The sequence below is a fragment of the Delphinapterus leucas genome, chromosome 8 (genome assembly GCF_059928025.1).
Source record: "Delphinapterus leucas isolate spDelLeu-1000000601 "Yukka" chromosome 8, BTC_Dleu_Yukka2, whole genome shotgun sequence".
In the NCBI taxonomy this organism is placed as follows: domain Eukaryota; kingdom Metazoa; phylum Chordata; class Mammalia; order Artiodactyla; family Monodontidae; genus Delphinapterus; species Delphinapterus leucas.
This window is the reverse complement of record NC_143136.1, coordinates 62705380-62733271: the sequence shown is the minus strand read 5'-3', so window position 1 is coordinate 62733271 and position 27892 is coordinate 62705380. Positions and strand designations below refer to the sequence as shown.

Genomic DNA, 27892 nt, shown 5'->3' with positions numbered 1-27892 from the left:
CCGTTCTGTAGAAGATGCAGACCCCTAGAACAGTGATGAATTACAGCAGTAGCAGTAGCCAGAATATCAGTAATTTTGCCCCAGTTGCCACAGGATGATGCAAAGAGTGCCAGAAGTCACCTGCACATGGAGTGTGCTGCATTACAGGACAGGAACCCTGAGCTTAGGGCATCCAGATCTTTATTATAATGGACAATAAGCATGCCTTTCAAGACTGTTCACTATACATGCATTTTTAAAAATAAATTTATTTTTTTACTTATTTATTTTTGGCTGCATTGGGTCTTCGTTGCTGCGCGCGAGCTTTCTCTAGTTGCAGTGAGCCAGGCTACTCTTCTTTGTGGGGCGTGGGCTTCTCATTGTGGTGGCTTCTCTTGTTGTGGAGCACGGGCTCTAGGTGTGCGGGCTTCAGTAGTTGTGGCACGTGGGCTCAGTAGTTGTGGCTCACAGGCCCTAGAGCACAGGCTTAGTAGTTGTGGCTCATGAGCTTAGCTGCTCCACAGCATGTGGGATCTTCTTAGGACTAGGGCTGGAACCTGTGTCCCCTGCATTGGCAGGCAGATTCTTAACCACTGCGCCATCAGGGAAGCCCTTACATACATTTTTGAGATAATATCCAGAGCAAAGGGCAGTGAGTACCTTGTAAGATATGCAGAGCCACTAGAGACCCATGGAGATTACCTCCTAACAAAAATTCTGTGGAATTTTAACTAAATTGGTTACAAAAATTATTGAATCTTATAATATTTGGTGTCAGTAATTTGCCAGTTTGGCGTAGTGTTCAGGTATCATTTGACTTACAACACCTGGTTCTAACTCTAATCCATGGATCTTTACAGCCAAGTGTATCTAGAATTAGTTATTTACCCTCTATGGCCACCACTCATTTTTTTTTCTTTGTTGTGAAATTAAGAAGGTAGCATATGCACTTTGATCTGAAACAGAGCTTAAATTATCCCGGGGAAAATATTTTATTACAAAATCAGCGTAGGAAAAGAATGCACTGCAATTGATGCTACCACTGTATACAGACATTTCTTTTTTAAAAGCAAAAATGAGATTATACTGTAAACACTGTTTTGTGACTTGTTTGTTTAATTTGAACATCTTAACCTTTTACTCACTAAATAAATGGTCTGTTATATGGCTATCATGTACATATCTTATTTAAGCAATCCCCTATTCTTGGATGTCTATGTAGTTTCTAGTTTTCATTATTGTAAAAAAGCACATAGGCTATTGTTAGACCCTGGAAACATTGCAGACATACAAAATATATACTTTTCATGCTTCTGGAGAGAACAGTTAATAACTGCTTCTGGCATTTTAACAAACTGATTTCAAAATAGATTCACTTTCACTAAATCTTTCTACACATCCTTAATTTTTGGAGACATTTTTATTTCAAGTACAGCACTAAATCTTTGAAAGTTTATTGACAACAGAATGTGGTATTTGTCTATTATTTAATAAGTAAAAAGAAAAACTGGAATCTGGAAATCTTAACATAATCAGCCTAACACCTGTGATTTTATCCACTGAATAAGAGTTTATATTCACATAACATTCCCTGTTTTGTATTTAAGGTTTTTGTTTAAACAAAATTTTATTCCTCCCATTGCCATAGGTGCTTTTCTGATGTAAGAGAAAACATATTAGAAAATGTAAATTTTTAAATATCTTAAATACTTTTATTAATTTTAGGAGTTAAGAAGTCTCCATTCCTTTGCTTGGAATCAGAAGACTTTTTCCCCTGCATATAGAGTAGGAGTAATGTTGGTTAGAAACTGGCTGGTGTTTAAAACTGAAGATTGTCATGACTGTTTAACCTAAGCTCCATGCTGAAGTAAGATTAATTGTCTTGGAAATACTAAATTGGGTAAGTATTTTAAATATAGGTTTATGTTGAGTGGTGGGAAAAAACTAATGGAAAAAGATCTGAAATTAAGAAAAGTACACTTGTAGATAGAAATTAATAGTCAACAGTGGAACTAAGTTAACAGTTGGAACTTTGTTAACTTCAGGCTTATGATACAGCTTATTTGGAGGTTAATAGTGAAGGAATTTTAGTAACTTGTGGCTGATTAAGTCTAGGTTTGAAACACTTTTCAACCAACAATGAGTTACATTTGAAAAAAATTTTTTTAATTATGTATAAATTCAGAATGCCTAAAAAGCATTTTAATTTAAAATGTGCTTAGGTGCATTACCAACGTGATTGTCAACTGCGCTTTATTGCTATTTATTACATTGTTTCTATGGGAAAGTGATTTCTGCACTTAAATCTCTGGAAGCCAATCAGGGACACCTGGATTAGACATTTAGCAATTCATGGATCCAGGGTATCAGAATACTTTATACTATTATACCATCTAAATTCATACAACAGGAGATACATCCTCTAGGTTTGTTATTCTCCAGATATTCTAAATTGAGAGGCAAAAAATACTTACTCTTATATGAGTTGTGAGCTCATTCTCAGTTTCACCTGCTGGATATCTATCATTATAAACCAGAGAACACATGTAGATAAATGCCATGTTTTCTTTTTTTTTTTTTTTTTTTTTGGCTGTGTCAATCGGGTCTTATGTGCAGCACTCGGGATCTTCATTGCAGCACGTGGGCTCCTAGTTGTGGCGCACAGGCTCTCTAGTTGTGGTGCGCAGGCTCCAGAGCGCTTGGGCTCTATAGTTTGCGGCACATGCACTCTCTAGTTGTGGCCCCCGTGCTCAGCAGTTGCAGTGCGTGGACTTAGTTGCCCTGCAGCATGTGGGATCTTAGCTCCGCGACCAGGGATCGAACCTGCATCCCCTGCATTGGAAGGTGGATTCTTAACCACTGGACCACCGGGGAAGTCCCCCATGTTTTCTATTTTTAATTGATCTCTTCTTTTTCTTATTGGTGGGGTTCTTCACTTTTCATTTTAGGATTTCTTGCTAAAACTTCAGAATGGTTGTAAAGTAGATCACAGATGGTTAGTGTGTACTTTGAGATTAATGAATGTTTTCATGTTATTAAACATCTTTTCGTCAAAATGACCTACTTAATATTTTATTTTTAAACTGATTAATAGTCGTTATTCTATTTCTTAGGCACTAGAGTGTATTACTAAAGCGTGAACTTTGGAGTCAGGCAGACCTGAGTCCAAATTCTAGCTCTGCCATTTAACTAATACTTAACCAACTTAATTAGTACTTAAGCTCCAGTTATATATCTTTAAGATGAGGATAATAATAATTCCTACTAAATGGGTTTATGACAGATGATGAGATTGTAAGGTTCTTAGTCCAGTATTTGGCATATAGTGGTATCTATAAAAATATCAGTTACTCTTTAAAAAAAATTTGTGTTGTTGTTTACAGACACTAATTGTAGCTTTTCCTGGGAATTCTGTATAATTATCTTTTTTACATGATAATTTTCATTTATACCATCTGTTGATTCATTCCTTTTCTCTTGAGATTTAAGTTAATGATCTTCATTATCTATTAATGAAAACAGAGACTTGAGTAATTGTCATATCAAAAGCAGTGTGATTATTCACATATATCCAGATTATTTGGTACTCCAGAGCTAAACTATCTAGAGAAAATATAAATAAATGTGAAAATTGTTAACAAAAGTTACTTCTAGTGTGGAAGAATTTAACTGACCTCCAGTTCAAGTAATTTGTTTAGACTTTCAAGTACAACATCAAGCAACCATTTGGTTATAACACTGACAACGATGATTTCAAGCTAAAAACCTTTTCTAAAAAATTATTTAAATTTTGCAAGATTTCACATTATGTTAAATTTGGTCAGAGTTTTGGTTAGTTCACAGAGAATATGTATTGTACATGACCTATTATTTAAAATGAGGCTCATTGTAAACATTTTAAACTAATAAGTTTGTGATTGATAATTTAAAGACAATAAGAATGACTAGCCTACATTTTTTTCTGTCTTATTTTATAACTTTTCTAAATTAAAGTGTAAGGGAATAATTCTTTCATTACTTCTCTCATTAGATTGCTCTCTAGTTTAATTCTGAGTGCTCAAAGAATCACCCCCTCAGGAACACAATAATACCCTGAGTATCCTTTTTATATGTTCTGTTTTCCATTCATTTAGCATACTCAAATATGAACTTTGCTTCTTAGGAAAAAGTGCTTAAATGGTAGTCTTAGAATGCTTAGTCATTTTAACTTGTTTATATTCACCCTTTGTTTCAGCAGATTAAGAGTAATTTTGTTAAATAGATACTATAGCTAGATATGTAGAACCGAGTATGTTTAGGGAATAATATTTCTTCTTTTCCAGGGTAACCCAAATCTGTTTCTGGAACCATGAAAATTTTGTTGGTTTTTGACTTTGACAATACAATCATAGATGATAATAGCGATACCTGGATTGTACAATGTGCTCCAGAGAAAAAGCTTCCTATTGAACTACAAGATTCTTATGAAAAAGGATTTTGGACAGAATTTATGGGCAGAGTCTTTAAGTATTTGGGAGATAAAGGTGTAAGAGAAGATGAAATGAAAAGAGCAATAATATCAATGCCTTTCACTCCAGGGATGGTGGAACTTTTAAACTTTATAAGAAAGAACAAGGATAAATTTGACTGCATCATTATTTCAGATTCAAATTCAGTCTTCATAGATTGGGTTTTAGAAGCTAGCAATGTTCATGACGTGTTTGATAAAGTCTTTACAAATCCAGCAGCTTTTGACAGCGACGGTCATCTCACTGTGGAAAATTATCATGCTCATTCTTGCACTAGGTGCCCCCCAAATCTTTGCAAAAATGTAGTTTTGGTAGAATTTGTAGGTAAACAGTTACAACGAGGAGTGAATTATACACGAATTGTTTATATAGGTGATGGCGGAAACGATGTCTGTCCAGTAACCTTTTTAAAGAAGAATGATGTTGTCATGCCACGGAAAGGATATACTTTACAGAAAACTCTTTCTAAGATGTCTCAAAATCTTGAGCCTATGGAGTCTTCTGTTGTATCTTGGTCTTCAGGTGTTGAAATAATTTCTCATTTACAATTTCTAATAAAGGAGTAATATGCCAATAATTGAAATGTGTATCAGTTAAGATTAAATACAGCAGCATAAAACTAAAACCTCAAATAACAGTGGCTTTAAAAAAAGAAAAAAAGTTTTCCCTCTCACTTAAAAGAATTTCAGAGTTAAGTATCTCAAAGTTTCTGTGTTGCTTTACCAACCTCAGCACTTCCAACTTATGATCCAAGATTGCTGTTCAAGCTCCTTCCCTCACATCAACTTTCTGGCCAGCAAGGAGGACAGTGAGAGAGAAGGTTGCACCCTCATTTAAATTTCACTGGCCAATACATTGTCACAATGCTCCTTCCTAACTGCAAGGAAGGATGAAAAATATAGCTTTTATTTCAGATGGTCATATTCATAAACAGGCTTTTGAAGGCCTGTTTGCTTCTGAATCACTCTTACTCATGATGGACAGCCTTTTGGGATCCTATTCAAAGTAAGGGGAAGGGTTTATCACTGCAGGCCTCATACTCCAATACCTCTTCACCTGGGTCCCACGAAAGACTGTCAAGATAGCCACTCAGTATGTCAGATACCACTTACAGAATTGGCCAACCCTTTCACGGAAAAGAAGCTCACCTACCTAAGTTTCTGTGCTTCCTTAGCCGACAGTTATTGTCAGCTCTCTCACGTCTTTAAGCAGATATTTTAAAAATTGTGTTCAGCTATCAGCTTTTCCCGATGTACTCTGTAGAAGATCTGGTCCAAATTACTTGATCTACAACTACTAAAAATGAAAGTATTATTATTTTTTTGCTTGCATAATTTATAATTTGTTACTGGCCTCAACTTGTAGAGAAATCAATGTATAAGAGTAAGTGTTTCATAAATAAAATTTAAAAAAAGAGTAAGTGTTTCAACATAATCTAACCTATTAATTTAAAGCAAAACAAAGTTTACTTTTTCAACCTGGAAAAAAATAGAGTACCAATTTTTTTCCCATAAAATTACATTGAACATTTTTATTTCTGGAGCTTTCTATATGGAAAAGAAAATCCTAACATTATTACGTAAGGGATATTTATGCCTAAAACATGTGAGCCTAGAAATTAACACAGTACTGTACAACTTTCTAGGTCAGCTGATATTTTTCTAATATCCCTATATGAAACAGTTTCTTAAATGTTGAGTATTCCTACAAACTATATATTGTATCACTCAATATTTCATTGCCAAACAGAAATAACATACTGATTAAATCAGCATTCTGGAGTTACAGTCTGTAATAATGATATAAATTTAAAATACTTGAAGAACATTAATTTGTATTTCATTTCAAAAGGAAAGTATGAAATTAATGAACACTTGGGCAATAGATACTGCATCCCTATCTCTAAAATTAACTGATTTGGAAGTAGTGTATTCTTATGTGAACTAAGAATTAGGCTTATTTTGAAGATCTGTAACTGCTAGACATACTTTGGAAATAAATACCAAAGAAAGTAAAATATAAGACTAATCTCTTGGGGAATAAATTTAAAAATATAATCTACCTATTAACCATCTTTGGTAGAGTCCACTAGTTGCACTTACCTCAATTTTGTACTCTACTTCTTTCCATTTTTCCCAGGCATATGACCATCTGAAATAAAAGCTATATTTTTCATCCTTCCTTGCAGTTAGGAAGGAGCATTGTGACTAAGTATTGGCCAGTGAAATTTAAATGAGGGTGCAACCTTCTCTCTCACTGTCCTCCTTGCTGGCCAGAAAGTTGATGTGAGGGAAGGAGCTTGAACAGGCAGCTCACCTTTGAATACTCTCAATCCCTGAAATTGGACTGAAGTTATCTAAGATTTTTAGAACTCCCAGGTGCTTGACTAAAGCAAATCTGAACTCTCTTAGAGGAAGTTAATATCCTTAGTATGGTGGGCAGACTCTAACGTAACCCCCCATGATCCCTATAAGCTCATATTCTCTGTGTGTGTGGGGGGGAAGTGTATGTGTGGAGAAGGTGATCTAGGACTTGCTTCTAATTAATGCAATACCACAAAGATGATGGGATGTATCATTTATGTGTATATGATTATATTACATCAGATCCTTATGCCCATCTTGTTAGGGAACTCGCTCCCTTGCTAATATTAAAGAAGCAAGCTGCCATGTTGTGAACTGGCCTTCAGAGAGGGCCACATGGAAAGCAACTGAGGGTGGTCTCTAGCCAAAAGCAAGAAGTAGGTCCTTGGTCCAACAGTCTGCAGGGAACTGAATACTGCAACCATGTAAGTTTGGAAGTGGATCCTTTCATAGTGGAACCTCAGCTGAGATCACAGCTCAGGCTGACACCTTGATTTAGCCTTGTAAGACCCTGAAACAGAGGCCCTTTGAGCTGTGCTTGCACTCTTAACCCACGGAACCCATGAGATAATAAATGTCTGTTGTTTGAAGATGCTAAGTTTGTGGTAAAACTGTTAGCAGCAATAGAAAATTAATGCAATAGGCCTCAAAATCTAAACAGTTTTGTAAGTACATTGTAAAGCACATAGTAAAAAGTAGCTACACCAAGAGATATAAATGAACACCAGCAGAAGTTTTTATTTAAATAGATCTGCATGACCTCCAAGTATTGGAGTTTACAGACACAAACTAAACTTATAAGAATTTTGGCAAAGAACTGAAAATTACATAAACAATATGGAAATACTAGAACTGAAAAATAACGTGACTGAAATTAGAATCTTAATGGATGGATTTGACAATAAAACAGGCATAGCTGAAGAGAGTTGGTGAATAAACACAAGTTCGAAGAAAATATCCAGAATAATGCAGAAAGAGACAAAACAATGAAAATACAGAAGAGAAATTAAGACATAGAAGATATAGCAAGATCTAACATAGGAAATTGGTGTCCCAGAAAGAGAGGAGAAAGAAAATGAAACAAGCAATATTTTAAGAGATAATGAGAACGTTACAAAGTTGCCGAAATACATCAAACCACAGATTCAAGAGCCCTCATGAACCCCAAACAGGAAAATAAAATGAAAACCACATGAAATCACATTCTTGTAAAACTGCCAATAACCAATGATGGAAAAAGCATCAGATAGCTAGAGGGAAAAAAAAAAGATGACATTGAAGGAGCAACAATTAAACTAACAGCTGATATTATTTTTTTTCTTAATGTTTGATAGAATTCAAGGACGCCATCTAAGCCTGGAGTTTTCTTTGCTGGAAGGTTTTAACTACTAGTTTGATTTCTTTTGTAGATTATAGGTAAAGGTTGTATAGTTTTCTTGAGTAAGACTTGGTAGTTTGTGACTGTATTTGTTATCTCTTGCTGCATAGTAAGTTACCTGAGAATTTAACAGCTTAAAACTAAGCATTCATTATCTCACAGTTTCTGTGGCTCAGGAATTGAAGAGCCCTTAACTGGATTGTTCTGGCTCAGGATCTCTAATAGGGCAAGATGTCAGCTAGGGCTCTAGTCATACGAAAGCTTGACTAGAGCTGAAGGCTCTGCTTGCAAGGTGGCTGACTCACATGGCTTTTGGCAGGAGACCTCAGTTCCTCACTGATTGTTATCAGGAATCTCAATTTACTGCTGATTACTGGCAGGAGGCCTCAATTTCCAACCACATGGGCATCTCTAGAGAGTTGCTTGAATGTCCTGAAGACATGGTTTCCTGCCAAGTGACCAATCCAAGAGAGAGGGCAAAGAGGAAACCATGATGCCTTAGTGACCTAGTCTCAGAAATCAAACACCATCCATTCCACTATATTCTATTTGTATTCTAAAACAGAATACAGGGACTTCCCTGGCGGTCCAGTGGTTAAGACTTTGCCTTCCAATGCAGGGGGTGTGGGTTTGATCTCCAGTTGGGTAGCTAAGATACCACATGGCTCGCAGCCAAAAAACCAAAACATAAAACAGAAGCAGTATTATAACAAATGCAATAAAGACTTTAAAAATAGTCCCCATCAAAAAAAAAAAATCTTAAAAAAAAACCCACAACAATACAAAGGCCCACAATCAAAAGGAGGGGAATTAGGCTCTACCTTTCAGTGGAGGTACTTTTAAACCACCATGGTGTTGGACATACTTTTAAACCACCATGGTGTCTCTCAAGGACTTTGCCCATTTCATGTAAGTTGTGAAATTTATGGGCATAAAGTTTTTCATAATACTCGCGTATTAATCCTTTAATTTGCAGTCAACACATGGATATCTACTGTCTAGATTTTACTCTGGGGACTTCCCTGGTGGTCCAGTGGTTAAGAATCTGCCTTCCAATGCAGGGGACGCGGGTTTGATCCCTGGTCAGGCAACTAAGGTCCCACATGCTGTGGCGCAACTAAGCCTGCATGCTCTACAGCTGACGCTCTGCAACTACCAAGCCCGCGCACTCTGGAGCCCGTATGCCGCAACTAAGACCCAAGGCAGCCAAATAGATAAATAAATAAATAGTTTTTAAAAACCCAAAGAACATTTTACTCTGCTTGTTTTATCACATACCTGTCCGTTCCGCTATCTATCCGTCTTTTTTTTTTCTTTTGCCTTTTTAACATAAGCATTGTTTGTCCCCTTTCCTTCTTTTTTCCCCAGTGTATAAAACCATGTGCTTCTCTGGCTCTGATTGGAACTCAGTTATCCTCAAGCTCTATGTGAACTCTGGGAATTATTTGATTTATAGTTCTTGGGATCATTCTTTGCCCAGACTTACAGTATTTCACCCTATTCATGTGTCTTAGTATCCAGCCATAGACTCATGGGGACAACCCCTCTTACAGATTTCTGAAACTCTCTCTCCATTTAGCTCTGTCCTCTCTTGTACTCTGTCCTACAAAAAGCCAATTGTGCCTCCCCAAACTTATCTCCATCTCCTCAACTCGGTGAGACTACCATGGTCCGCTTGGGATTCTCCCTCCCTGCACCTCAGGCTGGAAAATGTCTCCAGGCAGAAATGCAGGCAATTATAGGGCTCACTTCATCTGTTTCCCTTCTCTCAGGGATCACATTCCTGCACTGCCTGTTGTCCAGTGCCTGAAAACTGCTATTTCTTATATTTTGTCCAGTTTTCTTATTGTTTACAGTGGAATGGTTAGTCCAGTCCCAGTTCCTCCAGGAAAAGAAATTGTAGTGTCTCATTTTTCATTCCTAATGTAACATGGTGATTAAAAGCTCTGCTCTAGATTAAAAGACCTGAATTTGAATTCTAGCCCTGGATTGGGTAAATTACTAGCCTCTCAACACCCCAAGTTTCTTTTTTTTTCAATTTTATTTATTTATTTATTTGGCTGTACCAGGTCTTAGTTGTGGAACTTGGGATCTTCGCTGCGGCATGTGGGATCTTTAGTTGCGACATGCAACCACTGCAATACAGGCACCAACCAATCAGAACAGAAGCACCAAACAAGAATGGATTCTGGCCACAGACATAACAGTTCCTGTGTCTGAATAGCAGCCCTGTACTTGTCATATATGCCAGCACCTCACACACATACGATGCACTCAATGTTAGTTCACTGAAGTCCAACTTTTAGTCTGTTCTGTTTCCTCTTTTTAAATGTCTGGACATGTCCTTTGCTCATTTATCTATAGGATCTTGTGTTCTGCTTATCTGTTTTCCTGAGTACTTCATATATGGAAGATACAAACATGTTGGCATTAAATTGTGTTAATCTTTTCTAAATCTTATGTTTTATTATTTCTAGATAATCTGGTCTTAATCTTTATTTTAAAATGTGAGCATATCTAAATTTAATATGTGCCTTATTGTCTCATTAGATTATGTTAGAGTTAATGAAACAAATATATTGATACACACTAACTAGGCTTTTTACAATAAAATGTAAGACTCTTGTTCTCTAAAATTTTTCCTTTGAAAACAAAAGAATCTTTGTGTTCCCCTCATAGCTAAGCAAATTCTTTGTGACCAGTTTTACTGTGCTGAACTGTGAACTTATAAAATAGAGATGCTAGAGTTAAAAATGGGAATTGAAGAAGACTATTGAATAGAGAGGTAGACGAACCTCGTGTTCTTCACACGAGATTCTAGGATAGCCGTGGTAGGCAGAATTCTAAAACAGTCCCTTGAGATTTCCCACACCCTTGTGTACATGCCGAGCATAATACCCAGTACTGTGAATCAGATGTATTTTACTACCATGATTAGGTTATGTTTTATGGCACAATTGACTTTAAAATAGATTGTCTGGTGGACCTGACCTAAACACACGAGCCCTTTAAAAGCAGAGAGTTTTCCTGGCTGGTAGCGGAAAAGGAAGTCAGTGATTCAAAGCCCAAGAAAGATTCAGCGTGCCATGGTTGGTTTAAAGATGGAAGAAGGCATAGAGTAAGGAATGCTGACAGCCTCTGGAGCTGAGAGCAGCCCCTGGCTGACAGCCAGCAAAGAAACAGGGACCACAATCCTACAATTAACTGCAAGGAAACGAATTCTACCACCAAAACTCTACCTCTTTGAGTTTGGAAGAGGACTGTGAGCCCCAGATGAGAAACACAGCCCAGGCTGGCACCTTGATTTCAGCCTGGTGAGACCCTGAACAGAGAACCCACTCACACCATGCCCAGATTTCTGACCTACAGATATTTGTGACAATGTTTTTGTGTTGTTTTAAACTGCTAAATTTGTAGTAATTTGTTACATAGCAATAAAAAACTAACACAAAAGCTAATCTCAAGGAATTGCCTAATTTTCATACACATACCTATTTTGTAATTGTGTTTGGCAATTCATACTCTAAAGTAATGAATCGCTTTTTATTCTTCTGACTAGACACTGAACATCGTGATATATGAAGAGATGCTTATGAAAATGTCTCTGCCTTTGAGAGTTTCGAGGATGACTTAATTTTTTCTGCTAATCCATTTTCTAATTTTTTATAATATGACTGTATTTTTTTAAAAAGAAAAACAAATTTAAAGAAATCAAGACCTCCTGAGAGATAGAGCACACCCTGCAACCATCTACCAGTGAATGGGCCAGAGCTGAGCTGCTCAGACAGGACTGACCGCATAATATGAGAGACCCAGAACACAGTGAAAATGAGGCACCTCTTGTTCAAAGATTATTAAGAATTTCAAGACAGCAAAGCATTAAACCAAGAGTGGGGCCTTCTGGTTGCACAGGTCACACATGAAGCCAGATCTGTGCCCAGACCTTCTCCAGCAACTTCCAGATAAAAGCTTTACCAAGAACTGCTTACAGTCCAAAGGCCCCAGTGCTTCTTCACTGCTTGGGTAACATTTGCAAACTGATTGCTCATAATGTCACCATACACCAAATCCTTTCAGAATTTTCTCCAAGGGTGTTTGTATATATGTATGTGTGTGTGTCTGTGTATATATGCATATAGGTGTATATGTATATATATGTGCTCTTTGACGTAGATGGATTATTCTTATAATTGTTATATTGCTTTTGCCACTTAAAACTATAAGTATTTACCTGTATTAATAAATATTGTTTAAGATTAAAATCTTAAATCTAAATTCACATTTTTTGCAATTTAAATGGAATGAAGAGGTAAAAAATTGATAGAATTGTAAAGAGGAAGGAAGGAAGGAACGGAGGGAGGGAGAGAGGAAAGATCCCTGTCCTTTAAGGAACTCCTATAGTAAAATAAGAGGACAGTACTGAAGTGTGACATGGTTAGTATATTAGGAAGGGATAAGCATTACTACATACATAATTTAAGTATAAACTCATTTTATCTTAAAATCTTTCAAAATAGGAATATTTCTCCAACTTTTTATATAAGAAAACAAGCTTGGTGAGGTCACAGAACAAAGTAATAAAAGAATTCTTCAAAACTAGGTGATGTTGAGCCAAGAGACCTGAATTCTAGTCCCAGCTCTAACTGCTAAGTTGCTCTGTGACTTTGGTGAATTATTTTTCTTCTCTGGAATTCATTTTATTTTCTGTAAAATGACTAGGCTGAGTGAGTTTTATCCCTAACTACCTTCCAGTTCTAAAATTCTGTAATTCTAAAATCATTATGAATTTAAGTGCTTTCTAGGTTTCGCTACAAAGAGCTTTTAAAATCTATCCTCTAAGTAAAGTTAAGTCATCCTATTTTTAAGGCCTTTAGAAGGAGGTTTTCATTTTACCACAAAAGCATTTGGGGGTCAGCCTTTTAATTTTTAGCATATTAATAGATCACAGGATTGAACTCTTCATGTTGCTTAGTTTTCTTGTCTTTGAGCTAAATAACTATGATTTCCTTATCTGATCCTCAGAAAGCAGTTTTTATTTTCATAACTCTCCTCTGACCTACTGACGGTCCTCTGTAAGATTGTCCCTGAACTGGACACAGTACTATATTCAAGGATCAAGACACTGATTATCTATCTCATTTTGCTCATATAAGCATTGTCTTTCTTCTCTCTTCCTTTTTTCCTCAATGTATATTAGAACAGTGATTCTCTGTGGATCATGTTAAAATGCAAATTGTTTTCAATCGGTCTGGGGTGGGACTTGAGATTCGCTTTTCTAATACACTCAAAGATGAAATACTTCAAATATTTAGATGCCTCTTGATTGCCTAACCTGCTGAATCTAGCACCATTTCCTTTAAGGACAATAAAAGACAGAAAGCAATCTTGACTGGCTTATAGGTCAAGTCTGGGTGCCATAGAAATAATCTGAAAGTCAATTCAACCCCTAAAACTGAGTCCAACCTGGCCCTCTAAATAAGCAGCCAAAATGTGATGATGTGCAGACTTACTTGCCACAGAATAGCCTAACCCAGCTCCTATGTACTTGATCACCAAAGAGGAATTACTGGACACAGAAATTAACTGCTAGAGCGGGACCTGGTATAGGCTTTCTGTTGGCACTATAGACTTTTAGGCTGGATAATTTCTTGCTGGGGGCTGGGGGAGGAATATGTGTTTCCTGCGCTTTGTAGGATAGCAGCATTCCTGACCTCTACTCACTAGATGCCATTAGCAGTCCTCCTGGCAAGTTGTGACAACCAAAAACATCTCTAGACTTTGCCAATAATCCCTGTTTGAGAACTACTTAATGCCTAAAATTCCATATGTTTTATTTGTGGATCAAGTGAAGAGATATTTTACGTACAGAATACCACTACTCTTAAAGCCACAGATCCAAAATATTTCCCCCCAGGTAATAATTTCCTTATCACCAAGTCCACAGCCTTGTCACATCATAGCAATCACCACCTGAGTGTTTAATAAATATTGTTGATGCCTAACTCAATCACTTCCTTCCTGTGTTAGATACATATTAGACTTCTTTCCCTACCCAGGTATTATATGTACTGTGGCACAAATCTATTAGTTTAAACCTGCTTTCGTAGTGCAACTGTAGTCTTTTACAGAACAAGTTATAATTACATCTTTATTCTACTTTTTAAAAAAATGTTATATCTGATATGCTTACATATTCATTTAGTTTTATAGCATTTGAATTTTTTAGCTCCTGGTTAATACTAGCCCTGAAGGAGAGTTAGAGAAGATTTTCATTTATGGTCTCATAAGCAGCTTCCAAGGGACAGCTGATATATCAATAGGGCAACTGAAGGCAGGCACCAGACTGAGAAGAGTAGTTCTGTTTTTTTCTTTTTTAATAGATCTTTATTGGAGTATAATTGCTTCACAATTCTGTGTTAGTTTCTGTCGTACAACAAAGTGAACCAGCTATACATATACATATATCCCCATATCCCCTCCCTCTTCGTCTCCCTTCCACCCTCCCTATCCCAGCCCTCTAGGTCATCGCAAAGCACCAAGCTGATCTCCCTGGGCTATGCTGCTGCTTCCCACTAGCTATCTATTTTACATTTGGTAGTGTATATATGTTGATGCTACTCTCACTTCGCCCCAGCTTACCACGCCCCCGGCCCATGTCCTCAAGTCCATTCTCTATTTCTACGTCTTTATTCCTGCCTTGCCACTAGGTTCATCAGTACCTTTTTTTTTTTTTTTTAGATCCCATATATATGTGTTAGCATACGGTATTTGTTTTACTCTTTCTGACTGACCTCACTCTGTATGACAGACTCTAGGTCCATCCACCTCACTACAAATAACTCAATTTCGTTTCTTTTTATGGCTGAGTAATATTCCATTGTATATATGTGCCACATCTTCTTTATCCATTCATCTGTTGATGGACACTTAGGTTGCTTCCACGTCCTGGCTATTGTAAATAGTGCTGCAATGAACATTGTGGTACATGACTCTTTTTGAATTATGGTTTTCTCAGGGTATATGCCCAGTAGTGGGATTGCTGGGTCATATGGTAGTTCTGTTTTTAGTTTTTTAAGGAAACTCCATACTGTTCTCCATAGTGGTTGTATCAATTTACATTCCCACAGTAGTTCTGTTAATAGTGGGATAATGGGACTGGAATTTATAGCTACTTTCTGCCCCTATTATGAGATATGCTTTTTTTTTTTTCCAGAAGATTAGAGGGAGAGTCCTTTACTGACCTAATAACCTCACAGTACATCTTTAGATGAGACCAGTTGTAGGGAATATATAAATAATAATTAATTGCCTTAACTCTTTTACCTTATACCCTATCATTTTGTGCTCCCTGATGGGTTTCTTTTTTCAGGTGGACAACGTGATAGTTCTGTTGTAGAGAGATTTTTTGATGTGCTCTATAAGGGCTTATGGAATAATATATTCTGGGCCAAAAACTAAATCTATCTTACTTATGTCATACAAACTGATGTCTGTGTGACGATAGTTCACATGGAAACAAAATATTAATGTCAATGTTTCCTAACAGAAATTCTTAGAAACTCCCATTGTTTATGGAAGATGTTACTTAGTAAAAAATTAGTCTTTTATACTCAAAAATAAATTTTCAGTTGTATGTCTAAACAACTAGTAAAAAAATATTTGCAATTAAACTACCATTTGCCGCATAGGATTTTATAATCAGTGCAAACTGGAAAACTTCCTCCTTCACATTTTTTTCTACCACTTTACAGTCATATTCAGGATTTTGTTACATATCAGAATCTCAACTGTTTTCACAGCTTGGTCCATGCAATATTTTGTTATCCTCAGTTAAATATGAGAGTATGTTCTTTCAGGGATTTATTAACAATTTAGCCCTTTTCAGGTTTAAATCCAGAAAAAATATCCTATTGCACAATTTGGGGGGATAAAAATACTAGAGTAAACAAATATTTTGAGGGTCTACTATGTGCAAGAAGACAAACAAAACAAAAACTTGTGGAAGTATAAGTGTAGGGCTATGTCTTACAAACAATGATGTCCTTCAAAGCATTTACAAATGCTTTTAAAGAGGTGGGACATATACATATGTAATTCATAATTCCCAAGTAAGATTCATAAAGCATATTAGTAATCAGCATAAACAAAAAGTACTTAAGTCAAGGAAGGACTAGATGACCATATAGTATTGTACTGTGTACTCAGTCAATTGATTAATTGTCATATAAGAGAAGCTTTATGAAAGAGGTAGATTGTGATCTATACCTTAAGGGATGGAAAGGACTTGGAAAAATGGAAAGGACTTGATAGAGCTTCCCAGATGAAGGTAATAATGGGAGCCAAGATGGGGGTGAGCACAGCATGTTCTCGAGATAGTGACGATGTGGCTGGCCTGATGAAGTTAAGGGTTTAAACTGGGGAGTAGTGGAATCAAGCTTTGTAAGTAGGATTTGGCCAATTTATGGACGGGTTTGAAAGCTAATCAGTGGAATTTGAATTTCTTCCAGGTACCTCTTAGGAGCAAGTAAAGGGAAGTGATGTCAAGAAAATGCTGTTTGGGGAGGATGAAAGGTATTGTACAGCTTGGGAGGAATGGGGAGAGACTGACACAGAGAAATCTTGCAGTAAGCCAAGTGAGAAGTAATAAAGACCCAATAAGCGTGCTGTCAGAGAGAACGAAAAGGAAGGGATAGATAAACCGGATGCTTTGAATTTGAAAATGAAAAAAAGCACAAAACTTTTAGATCATGTGGTACAGGAGGGCAGTGTCTGCAGATTAAGTCATTTATATAATGTCTTAGAGAACTATGAGCCCTGAGCAAGTTTTTAAAGAAAATTCTGAAAGTCTTACTTTTTAAAAAAAAAATTTATTTTATTTATTTATTTTTGGCTGCGTTGCATCTTCGTTGCTGCACGCAGGTTTTCTCCAGTTGCAGTGAGCGGGGGCTACTCTTCGTGGCAGTGCACAGGCTTCTCATTGCAGTGGAGCACAGGCTCTAGGCGTGTGGGCTCAGTAGTTGTGGCTCACAGGCTCTAGAGCACAGGCTCAATAGTTGTGGTGCACGGGCTTAGTTGCTCCGTGGCATGTGGGGTCTTCCCGGACCAGGCATCGAACCTGTGTCCCCTGCGTTGGCAGGCGGATTCTTAACCACTGCACCACCAGGGAAGCTCCTGAAAGTCTTACTTTTAATCTACTCATAGTTTCACTGGTATAAAAAAATATTTATTGAGTACCTGTTATGTGGCAGACGCTGTTCTAGGAATATCAGAATGAACTGGGGATATACCATGATCAAAACACGAAATCAGGGCTTCCCTGTCCAGAGCCTGTGCTCTGCAGCGGGAGAGGCCACGACAGTGAGAGGCCTGCGTACCGCAAAAAAAAAAATCAGTAGGAACAATTGTGATTGTCCTGTGACCTTTAAATTTTTTGTCAGAACATTAAAAACTGTCTTACTGCCAGTTATAAATGTATAGGAAAATGAAAAACAGTAAGACCAATATTTACTTAGTACACTGCATTAGAAACATTGGAAATGAAAGTATTTTATTTTTCTGTAAAAAACTTATTAAGAGTAAACAGTTTTCACCGTCTTCTTTTTGTCCTGTAACTTACCATACAGAGTGATCATCTTTCTATGACTTAGTGAATTGTCATACTTCTAAATTTAGATCAGCTTCCAACCTTTTATCCTTTGTATTTTTTTAAAAATAAATTTATTTATTTATTTTTGGCTGCGTTGGGTCTTCGCTGCTGCGTGTGGGCTTTCTCTAGTTGCAGTGAATGGAGGCTACTCTTCGTTGCAGTGCGAGGGCTTCATTGTGGTGGCTCCTCTCATTGCGGAGCACGGGCTTTAGGCGCGCGGGCTTCAGTAGTTGTGGATCGCGGGCTCTGGAGTGCAGGCTCAGTAGTTGTGGTGCATGGGCTTAGTTGCTCCACGGCATGTGGGATCTTCCCGGACCAGGGCTCAAACCCGTGTCCCCTACATTGGCAGGCAGATTCTTAACCGCTGTGCCACCAGGGAAGTCCTCCAAGAGTTCTTTTAAAATGAAATTTTTTTGCCAGTATTACTTCTTCTAGGACACCATTATCTGCTTTGTCAACAACCACTGTCTTCTTTAAGTCACAAAGTTCACCTGCACCAAAGTCAGCTGGCTGCAGATCTAGAGTCTCTTCACTGGTGGCACTGTCAACATTCCCATGCTCATCTACTTCTTCTAGAGCTTCATTCTGTTCAACTCAAATTCCACTTTTGGCATTATCACTTTTAATTCTTTGCTACATTTTCATTTTTGTTGGCCAGTGCCCTCTCTCAGTCATCTATTTTTGTAAAATACTATGTAGATTTATCACTGGAAGACAGGAGGTAAGACAACCACAAGCTTTGTTGTCTAAATGTGAACTGAATAACAGATGCACAGTGACCAATCACCAAGGACTTTGAAAGAAGAGACATGATGGGTCACTGACCTTGATGCTCATCTGTTATTTATGTAGTGATTTGTGGACTGAAGAGCTAGAGGGCGAAATTTCTATTTTATGCAATTATTCACAGTTAATTTACCATAGTAATTGAAATCTGAACTCTGTTTGAAGGATTGGTGTTATTTAACAAAATGGTGGTAACTGAAATTCATGCATATTGGAAACATTCAAAGAAAGGATTGTCCATGTATTTTTATACTTGAAAATCTTTTATTAGTCACCTCTTAAGCTTCTCTGCAACAAAAATGTACACAAATTAGAATTTTAACTGTTTTATGTCCTTGATTCTTAAGTAGTAAAAAAATTCTGAGCTGATTAACATTACAATTATTACTATAATTGACCAAACAACATAAATATGTTTAAATCAAAAGTAAAAATTTATCAAAAATTATTTCAGTCTGATGAATTGGGCTATTTTCCTTTCATTGAGACCATATATCTTTGGCTGATTATTGTTTTCTGCTGGCATGAGACAGAGTTTAGGATCAGTAATATTCCTGTTTTTCATTTCTATAGATATAATCCCTGAGAAAATGTGTTCATAAAGACAACTAGATGGGAATGAGAGGAATTTTATTATAGCAGTGCCACTCATTTTGTGGATTCTTTCCAAGTTATTTGTCAAAAATGCTCTTTAACTTTTGTTGAAAACAAGGAATTGGAAACATTCTGACTTGTGAAAGCACTTGTTACCCAGTCATCAGAATGTTTTCTTTATTTTCCCAGAAGCATACCAAAAAGGCTTTGCCAAGACATAGCAACTCCAAGGCAGCCACACATACCTACCTGTGCTGGTTGTATACTGTACAACTCCTGAGACAGTGTTCACATGGCACTCTACTTGAATGGAATGAGCTGGAATTATGCAGTGCACAACTTAACACAGCTGTATGTGGTGGCCTTATAAATTACACCTATTTTTTTTTTACTTAACACCAACTTGTTCTATCCAGTACGTTAAATGAAGTACACAAAATTTTCTGTATATACTGGCACATTTACATATATTGATAATGATTACCACAATTAGCATACCGAACATTTAATGACATAGCAATACTTAGTGGAAAGATGTATTAATAAGGTAAAAACAACAAATAAAATTGTTATTTTTAGAAACCAAGTCTTTTGAAAAGCTCAGTATGATGTCAAAAGGACTCCAACTCCATGCCAAGCTCAGTATCTGCCAAGAGTCTTTATGTCTCATCTCCATGGTGGCTCTTTATTTCCCTAAGACTTGGATTCACAGATGGCACACTTGTTTTCTTGAACAGTGTCATTAATTTATTTAACTTATGAATGCTAATTACATGTTTCTGAGTGCATCGAATCTATTAGCATTTGCGGTGGTCTTTTTGATAAAGCATGTGGTAAAGAGGAACTGCTCCTGCCCATACCCTTCAGGACCTGCTCTTCTCTTGGCAGGTTGAAGCAGTCTAATACATACTGATATGCACTTTTTGGGGTCTTTTTTTTTGAGATATAATTGACGTATAGCCCATATACACTTTTAAGCAATAATTCACAACCAGGGAACAGCAGGCAATGGAAGCAAAAGTATGAATTGGGCTCTGCAGCAATCTGAAATAACAGAACAAATGACAATATAGTGAATTCTTTTATTCGAGAATCATTTATTACATGCTGTTATGATTCTAGAAGCCCCTCATCTGAGTTAGGTAGAGCCTATATTTACTATACATCAAACTTGGCACCATAGCCACAAACAGCCATTGCCACACTTCAATGACAACCATTGGAAAGAATGCCCCATCTTCAATCAATCGCAATTGTGTCCTTGAATGACAACACCAACAATAACATCACTATCCATGAAGGACAAAGTGTCTGTAATTACAGTTAACTACAAAGATCATGATTTTTGAAGAAATGTTAATAAGATATTAATTTCAAAATTGAGGTTGTAATGGAGAATTAAGTGTAAATATCCTTTCATTATAATAGTTAACATTTATATACCACATCCTAAGTGCTTTCACTGTCATAATAATTTTATCTTTCCAATATCCTTATGTTAGTTGAGAAAGTACTGATATTTTCTGTTTTACAAGAAGTCAGAAAACTCAGGATCAGAGAAGTTTAGTTAAGCTACATGATTAGATAAGTGGCAGAGAAGAATCTTAACCCTGAAACAAAATTTCATATACTTTTCTTCTCTACTAAACTGTTTAGCAGATGTTGAGATAGTAAACCTTTCATTTTTTTTCCATTTTGGGTCCAACATACGTTCTTCTTCTTCTTTTTTTTTTTTTAAAAATATATGTATTTATTTAGGCTGCACCGGGTCTTAGTTGTGGCACTTCAGGATCTTCGTTGTGGCATGCATGCAGGGTCTAGTTTCCCAACCAGGCATCGAACCCCAGCCCCCTGCATTGGGAGCGCGGCATCTTACCCACTGGACCACCAAGGAAGTCCCCAACAGTATGTTCTTCTAATTGTGCGAAAGAATCACCTGATGCCCTTGACTAGAATGCAGATTCTAGTATCCCACATAATTCAGTTGAGGTAGTCTGACATGTGGAATTAAAATAAAATCACCCAAATGAGAACGGAGGCCATTTATTCAGATCTTGCTATAGCAAGAGAGTCAGGACCATCATTTGCCTTTGATAGAAGCTCAAAGGCAGATAGGGGAGCGGGAAAGCTTTATAAAAGTGGAAAAAAGGGGAAGGTCTCAGTTATACGTTGGAGGTTGTTGGCCTGGGAAAGCTGGAGTCCAGCTACTAGAATCAGAGAGTATTTTATGTGATTGGTTTGGGGAGCATATTTGGCTTTCTCTGACTGGTCCCAAGTTGAAAGTAGGGGTAAAAATAGGGAAGTTGGCAGTCATTGACCACCTCCTTACTGTTCTGGTGCAATTGCTGCAGAAGTTGTGGTTTGGCTTCCTGGACTTCTTATGTTGTTCAGACTTCTTTTGTCATATACAGTCTGGCCATTGTCTGTTTGTATATTGTCTCTCAGACCATATTCTGAGAAACACACTGGGCCTCTGGTATTCCTTTCATCCTGGTCTCCTTCCTCCCTTAAGCTGGCTAGACTATAAACTCCGCGCGAGCTATGGACCATCTTTCACCACGCTATTACCAGTGCCTAGGCACTCAATAAAATCTTGCATATGAATGAATGGTAAATGAAAATATTTGATATTGCCTTTTGTAGGAACAAGAACATGAACTTTCTGGTGTAGCATATGTATGTCTTGACTGGACTGGCTGCCACCAGGAAGAAAGGCTGGAGGCTGCTCCTTCCAGCTACTCTGTTCTAAATACTGTAACCTGAATCCTTGGCCCTGGCTGCTTTCAGTTTTTCTCAAAGCTCCAAGTTAACCCACAGTGTACACATCAGGCCCAGGGGCTTCCCCAGCACTCCTCCAGAGTGCTCTGCTGGGGGCGGGATGGAGTTCGTGGGAAAGCGGCAACTACTTCTAGCATTTTGAAGGCAACCTGAACCCCAGACCTTTAAGTTTGCTGCATTCTCTCCAACCCCGACCCCCAATTCCACTCCACCATTAGGGCCTGGGCTGGGGAGAGCTACTGAAAGAGGGAAAAGGGGGCCCCCCAGCCCCCATATATGGTCCTAATTCAGGACTTAGAGCGTTTGTCTAGAGAGAAAACGCTCGGCAGTGTCTGTGTATGGGGTGGGGATGGGGGACAGGTCCCGGGAGAAGGGCAGAAGCTAGCAGCGCGGGCGGTCTCCTCGGGGAAGCCGTCCCACCTGCTGCTTGGGAGCCCGCCGGGGAGGGGCCGCAGCCACGCACCCGCGCGCCCACCCCGCCCCTGCACGCAGCGCGGCCCCTCCAGCCGGGAGTTCCCGCGAGCTGCCCCGCGCCCCAGGCGCGTGGGGGGCCGTTCGGTTGGAGGCGGGGAGCAGCCGGGGCACCAAAATAGGAGCCGCTTGTGGCCTGGAGCTGCACTAGCAGGCAGCCTCCGCCGCGCCTCTTCCAAAGATGGTCAGAGGGTCCGGAGGCGCCCCCGCCCCCGCTCGCCGCTAGCCCGCGGGCCCGCAGCGCAACCCGGAGCCGCCGCGGGAGGTGAGTGCGGGCAAGGCCAGCCGGCGGGGAGCTAGCGGGGCCGGGCGCGGGGGAGCGAAGCCAGCCCGCGGCAGAGGCGCGGAGACAATGGCCGCGCGGGCGGCGGGCCGGGCCGAGCGCGGGCCGTCAGCGGCGCCCTCCCCACACCTGTGCGGCGTCCCGGGGTGGAGGGACGCGGGCGCCCGACCCGGCGGCGGCGCGCGGCGCCCTCGAGGCGAGTCCCCATGCCAGGCCCCCAGGCGGGGCGGTCTCCGGGCGGAAACGCGGGCCGGGGGCCGGGCGCGCGGAAAGCCCTGCGGCAGCCGGGGAGGGGGCACGCGGATGGAGGGGCCGCCGTCCGGCCGTTTTCCTTTCCGTCCTTCCTTGAGCAGAAAGGCACAGGATTTCCCTTTTCCGAGATTTCTTCTATCCAGTTATATTTCGATCATCCCTTTCCTGGCATCTCGATTCGACTTGAAAGGGAGACGGAACTCGGGGAAAAGGTTGAGTTGGGGCCGAGCCGAGACGGCCAAGGTCCAGCTTCGAGTGGGGTGACCTCTTGGACACTTGGTTTGCCAAGTGGGGGCTCTCTGTAGGACCGGCAGCTCGGGGCAGATTTCGGAGACTGGGTGAATGGGGTAGCAAATCAATATTTCTTCTCGAAAGGACCCCTGAGCAATCCGGGGGCCTCATATCAGACTCCGAGCTACCCTGCATTGAAATTGACCATCATATAAATTATGAAATAGTGTGTCCACATTTTGCATTTGTGACAGAGTGCTGAACTTAGTCTAGTTTTGTATATTCGATGCTAATCAATCATTATAATGACAGGAATACTTAGCATTGATTATGAGGTAATGCGCACAATTGAAAACACGTTTATTGTTTCATATTTATTGCAGCCATGGCTCTAAAAGGACAAGAAGATTATATTTACCTTTTCAAGGATTCGACGCATCCAGTGGATTTTCTGGATGCATTCAAAACATTTTACTTGGATGGATTATTCACTGATATTACCCTTCAGTGTCCTTCAGGCATAATCTTCCATTGTCACCGAGCTGTTTTAGCTGCTTGCAGCAATTATTTTAAAGCAATGTTCACAGCTGACATGAAAGAAAAATTTAAAAATAAAATTAAAATCTCTGGCATCCAACATGATATCTTGGAAGGCCTTGTAAATTATGCGTACACGTCCCAAATTGAGATAACTAAAAGAAATGTTCAAAGCCTGCTTGAAGCAGCAGATCTGCTACAATTCCTTTCAGTAAAGAAAGCATGTGAGCAGTTTTTGGTAAGGCACTTGGATATTGATAATTGTATTGGAATGCACTCCTTTGCAGAATTTCACGTGTGTCCAGAACTAGAGAAGGAATCTCGAAGAATTCTATGCTCAAGGTTTAAGGAAGTATGGCAACAAGAAGAATTTCTGGAAATAAGCCTTGAAAAGTTTCTCTTTATCTTGTCCAGAAAGAATCTCAGTGTTTGGAAAGAAGAAGCTGTCATAGAGCCAGTTATCAAGTGGACTGCTCATGATGTAGAAAATCGAATTGAATGCCTGTATAATCTACTAAGCTATATCAACATAGATATAGATCCAGTGTATTTAAAAACAGCTTTGGGCCTTCAAAGAAGCTGCCTGTTAACCGAAAATAAGATCCGATCTCTCATATACAATGCTTTGAATCCCATGCATAAAGAGATTTCTCAGAGGTCCACAGCCACAATGTATATCATTGGAGGCTATTACTGGCATCCTTTATCAGAGGTGCACGTATGGGATCCTTTGACAAATGTTTGGATCCAGGGAGCAGAAATACCAGATTACACTAGGGAGAGCTATGGTGTTACATGTTTGGGACCCAATATTTATGTAACTGGAGGTTACAGAACGGATAACATAGAAGCTCTTGACACAGTGTGGATCTATAACAGTGAAAGTGATGAATGGACAGAAGGTTTGCCAATGCTCAACGCCAGGTATTACCACTGTGCAGTCACCTTGGGTGGCTGTGTCTATGCTTTAGGTGGTTACAGAAAAGGGGCTCCAGCAGAAGAGGCCGAGTTCTATGATCCATTAAAAGAGAAATGGATTCCTATTGCAAACATGATTAAAGGTAAGTGCAGATTGTGTTTATTCTGTAATTTTTAGGTGTTGGAGGTTAGGCCACGGATCTCTCAGTTCTCTCACAGATAACGTTAAAAAGAATTTATCACTTTGGAATGCTACCTAGGAACTATAGTGGCTTATACAAATAATGTTACACAGAATGTTCCAAGTGAAAATATAGTATGGCAGTCCCCAACTTGACTGAGAATTATGTGATCAGAGTATGCTACCCAGGCTAGAAAAGAAATATTATTTATATAAGAAAACAGTATAATTCATTCTTCTTATTGTACAGCCTGTTTTGAATCTACATCTTGCTTTGAGTCTTAAGAATTTATATTTAAATCAAAGGCTAAATGAAAAGAGAAAGCTGGGTAGTTTTATTCATGTTTAATTTTCTATTTTTTTGCTTGCTCTTGACATTGAACCTTTTTGATTCTGCTTTTAAATATTCAGCTTTTTTTCCTCTCATCATCTGATCATCTGTCTTTTAAAAGGTCTTTCATTGAAACCTTGAAAGGTTTGGTCCCTATAGGGTGTAACAACTTACATTCTCTCAAAAACTAGAGACAAACAACCTCTGCTCTTTGGAATTCCAGTCTTGTCTTAGAGGGAAAAGGAGAGGGGCAGGTCCCCTACCTCCCACACGTGGCCCACACAGTGGCTTTTGGATCTCAGCATCTGTCTGATAAACACTGTATTTTCTGCTGTGTTTGGTACTAGATTAGCCTTGTCTTTCTCTCCCACTGTAAAAAAAGTTAGGCTAGAATCTCACTTATTTCAGTACATTTATTCATTGGTGCTGGGGAGGTGCACACAAACTGGTACGTTGTTACCAAATTTGAGTCATTTTATTCCAGATGTTTCTTCCCAGGCTTTTCTGTTTCTTTTTTAATGCTAGTGGGGGTGTGGGAATCTGACCTGGTCTGGGAATCTGACCCTGTGTGATTCTTGGATGAGAACAGGAAGCCTGAGAGGCAGAATGGCCTTGTTGTGACCAGACATGCTTGCTTCTGAAGTCAAACTGCCTGGATCCAAATCCTGACTTTCACCTCACTTGCTGGTGAGCTTGGGCAAATGGTTTAATCTCCCTGTGCCCCAGTTTTGCCATCTGTACAATGGGGGTCACAATATTACATAGCTTAGTTCTGAAAGGATTAATTGAGTTTATTCATGTGAAGTGCTTAGAGCCGTGCCTGGCACAGAGTAATAAGCACTCAGTAAGTGTTAGGCATTATAGTCATGAACATCTTATAGAAGAACATGTCAGCTTTGACAGGGCAGAAGTATCTTTCATATTCAATTACAGCCGCTCTCCTGCACGTCCGAAGATTGCGAAGTAGTTGGCAGCTTGGGAGAAGGTGGCTTAATGCCCGCTGCAATAGCTGCTCTGGTTTTTGACTCTGCCAGAGCTTGACCCCCCCAATTTACGAATTCCCCCAGTCCTCTCCCCAGGGTGGCTCTTAATGTCCTGACTCCTTTCCTACAAAAGAAGCAAGGAAAGTTCAAATATTTTAGCAGCTGTTGTAAACCTGGATATATTTCTCCCTCTGTTTCTTAATGATAAGATCACAATTTCAGTGGTTCTGCAGTTTAGAGTATATTTCTTTGAGGATTGAAATGTATTACTTTACTGAAATGTTGTTAAATCATGTGTGAAACAGTGCTTCCTGAAAAGAAAATGCTGCAATGGTGTATCCATTGTAAAGAAGGCCACACGTGTTCTTGCCTTAGCCTTGAGTGGAATGGAAGACCCTCGTATGCTGAAGTCTTCCCCTACTCCCCAGCTGGGTCTGAAATTCCAGAGTTTTATACTTTTTTTTTTTTTTTTGCGGTACGCGGGCCTCTCACTGTTGTGGTCTTTCCCGTTGTGGAGCACAGGCTCCGGACGCACAAGCTCAGCGGCCATGGCTCACGGGCCCAGCCGCTCCACGGCATGTGCGATCTTCCCGGACTGGGGCACGAACCCGTGTCCCCTGCATCGGCAGGCAGACTCTCAACCACTGCGCCACCAGGGAAGCCCCAGAGTTTTATACTTTTAACTTAAGTTTTGATTCCTGATTATATCTGACCATCCCAGGGAAGGGTAACACTTTTGTCAGTTATGTGCACTTTTTGCTAGTACTGGTTCTGATGGGTGGACTCATGCTGAACTTTAAGTTTCCCATTTGTCTCTAGAAAGGATAACACTATGTTCCCCAGTTTGTTTTATTTTGTAGCCATAAAGTGAACTAGCAGCTTTCCCTGGTAATGAGCACCTAAATTGGGCAGAGTCAAATTTCAAATTCATTTCCTTTTTCAGTTTACGGGTATACAGAGAAGAAATAAATACTCGGCTGTTTAGAAAGTCCTAACTTTTTTTCCCCCTCATCATAACTGCCCTGCTTATAAACTCACTCTTGTTTTGGAGTAGAAATGCACAGGGAGATTGAACTGCACCGGCCCATCTAATAGGCTAAGTAAAAAGTTGGTTGAAAGACTTAAAACTGACATTTTCAACTAAAACGAGCCTCCTCATCTTTCTTCCTCACGTCTTCTTCCCCTGCTGAATCCATTTCTTCCTTATTTTTCTGTGGCATCAGTGTTTCCCAGTTTTCCGAGCTCAGGACCTCAGAATGAGTCTTGTTTGTCTTGGATGCAGTCAGTCATCAAGGCCCATCTGTTCTGCCGGTGTCTCTTACCTTGGTATCCTTCCCTCTGACTCAAGGCCCAGTCTAAAGTCAGGCCCTCAGTACTTCGCACCTGGGCCAATACCTAGCTCTTTCTGACTCTTGCCCTTCTACTCCTATAGTCCCCCCCTTCCTCTCTTGAAAAAACCTTAAAAGTCCTGCTAAATTAAGTCCATGTTTCTTAGTTGGGCATCAGGATCCTTTGCCGTGTGGCTTCAGTTTACCACGTCAGCTTTAATTCCCACACGACAGCCCCAGGTGTGCCACCTGCCTTGCCCAAGTGCTGGGAATCAAACTTGGCTACATGACATTGTCCAATAAGCACTCACCTTTCCCTCTGCCTAGGATGGCTTCCTCTCACCT

General features: G+C 39.3%; 2 protein-coding genes across 4 annotated transcripts in view; both read left to right on the top strand.

Moving 5' to 3' along the window:
• The first annotated feature begins 1766 nt into the window (after positions 1 to 1766).
• On the top strand, positions 1767 to 11781 carry PHOSPHO2 (phosphatase, orphan 2). The gene is made up of 2 exons (XM_022569996.2): positions 1767 to 1879; positions 4302 to 11781. Exon 2 carries the CDS (start codon positions 4328 to 4330, stop codon positions 5051 to 5053), a length of 726 nt encoding a protein of 241 aa, XP_022425704.2. The 5' UTR covers positions 1767 to 1879; positions 4302 to 4327; the 3' UTR covers positions 5054 to 11781.
• Positions 1768 to 27892, top strand: part of KLHL23 (kelch like family member 23) — a 39346-nt gene continuing 13221 nt past the window's right edge. Inside the window, exons 1-4 of one of the 3 annotated variants that reach the window (XM_030760394.2) lie at positions 1768 to 1879; positions 11788 to 12251; positions 16736 to 16799; positions 23653 to 24867. In XM_030760394.2, coding sequence (XP_030616254.1) covers positions 16766 to 16799; positions 23653 to 24867 — 1249 coding nt within the window. In that variant the 5' untranslated portion in view covers positions 1768 to 1879; positions 11788 to 12251; positions 16736 to 16765. The remainder of the gene's footprint in view (positions 1880 to 11787; positions 12252 to 16735; positions 16800 to 23652; positions 24868 to 27892) is intronic. The other 2 variants (XM_022569994.2, XM_022569995.2) reach the window with 2 other exon arrangements.

What these genes read in the sequence shown, in the direction of transcription:
- PHOSPHO2 (XM_022569996.2), top strand. Translation starts at nt 4,328, where the DNA reads ATGAAAATTTTGTTGGTTTTTGACTTTGACAATACAATCATAGATGAT.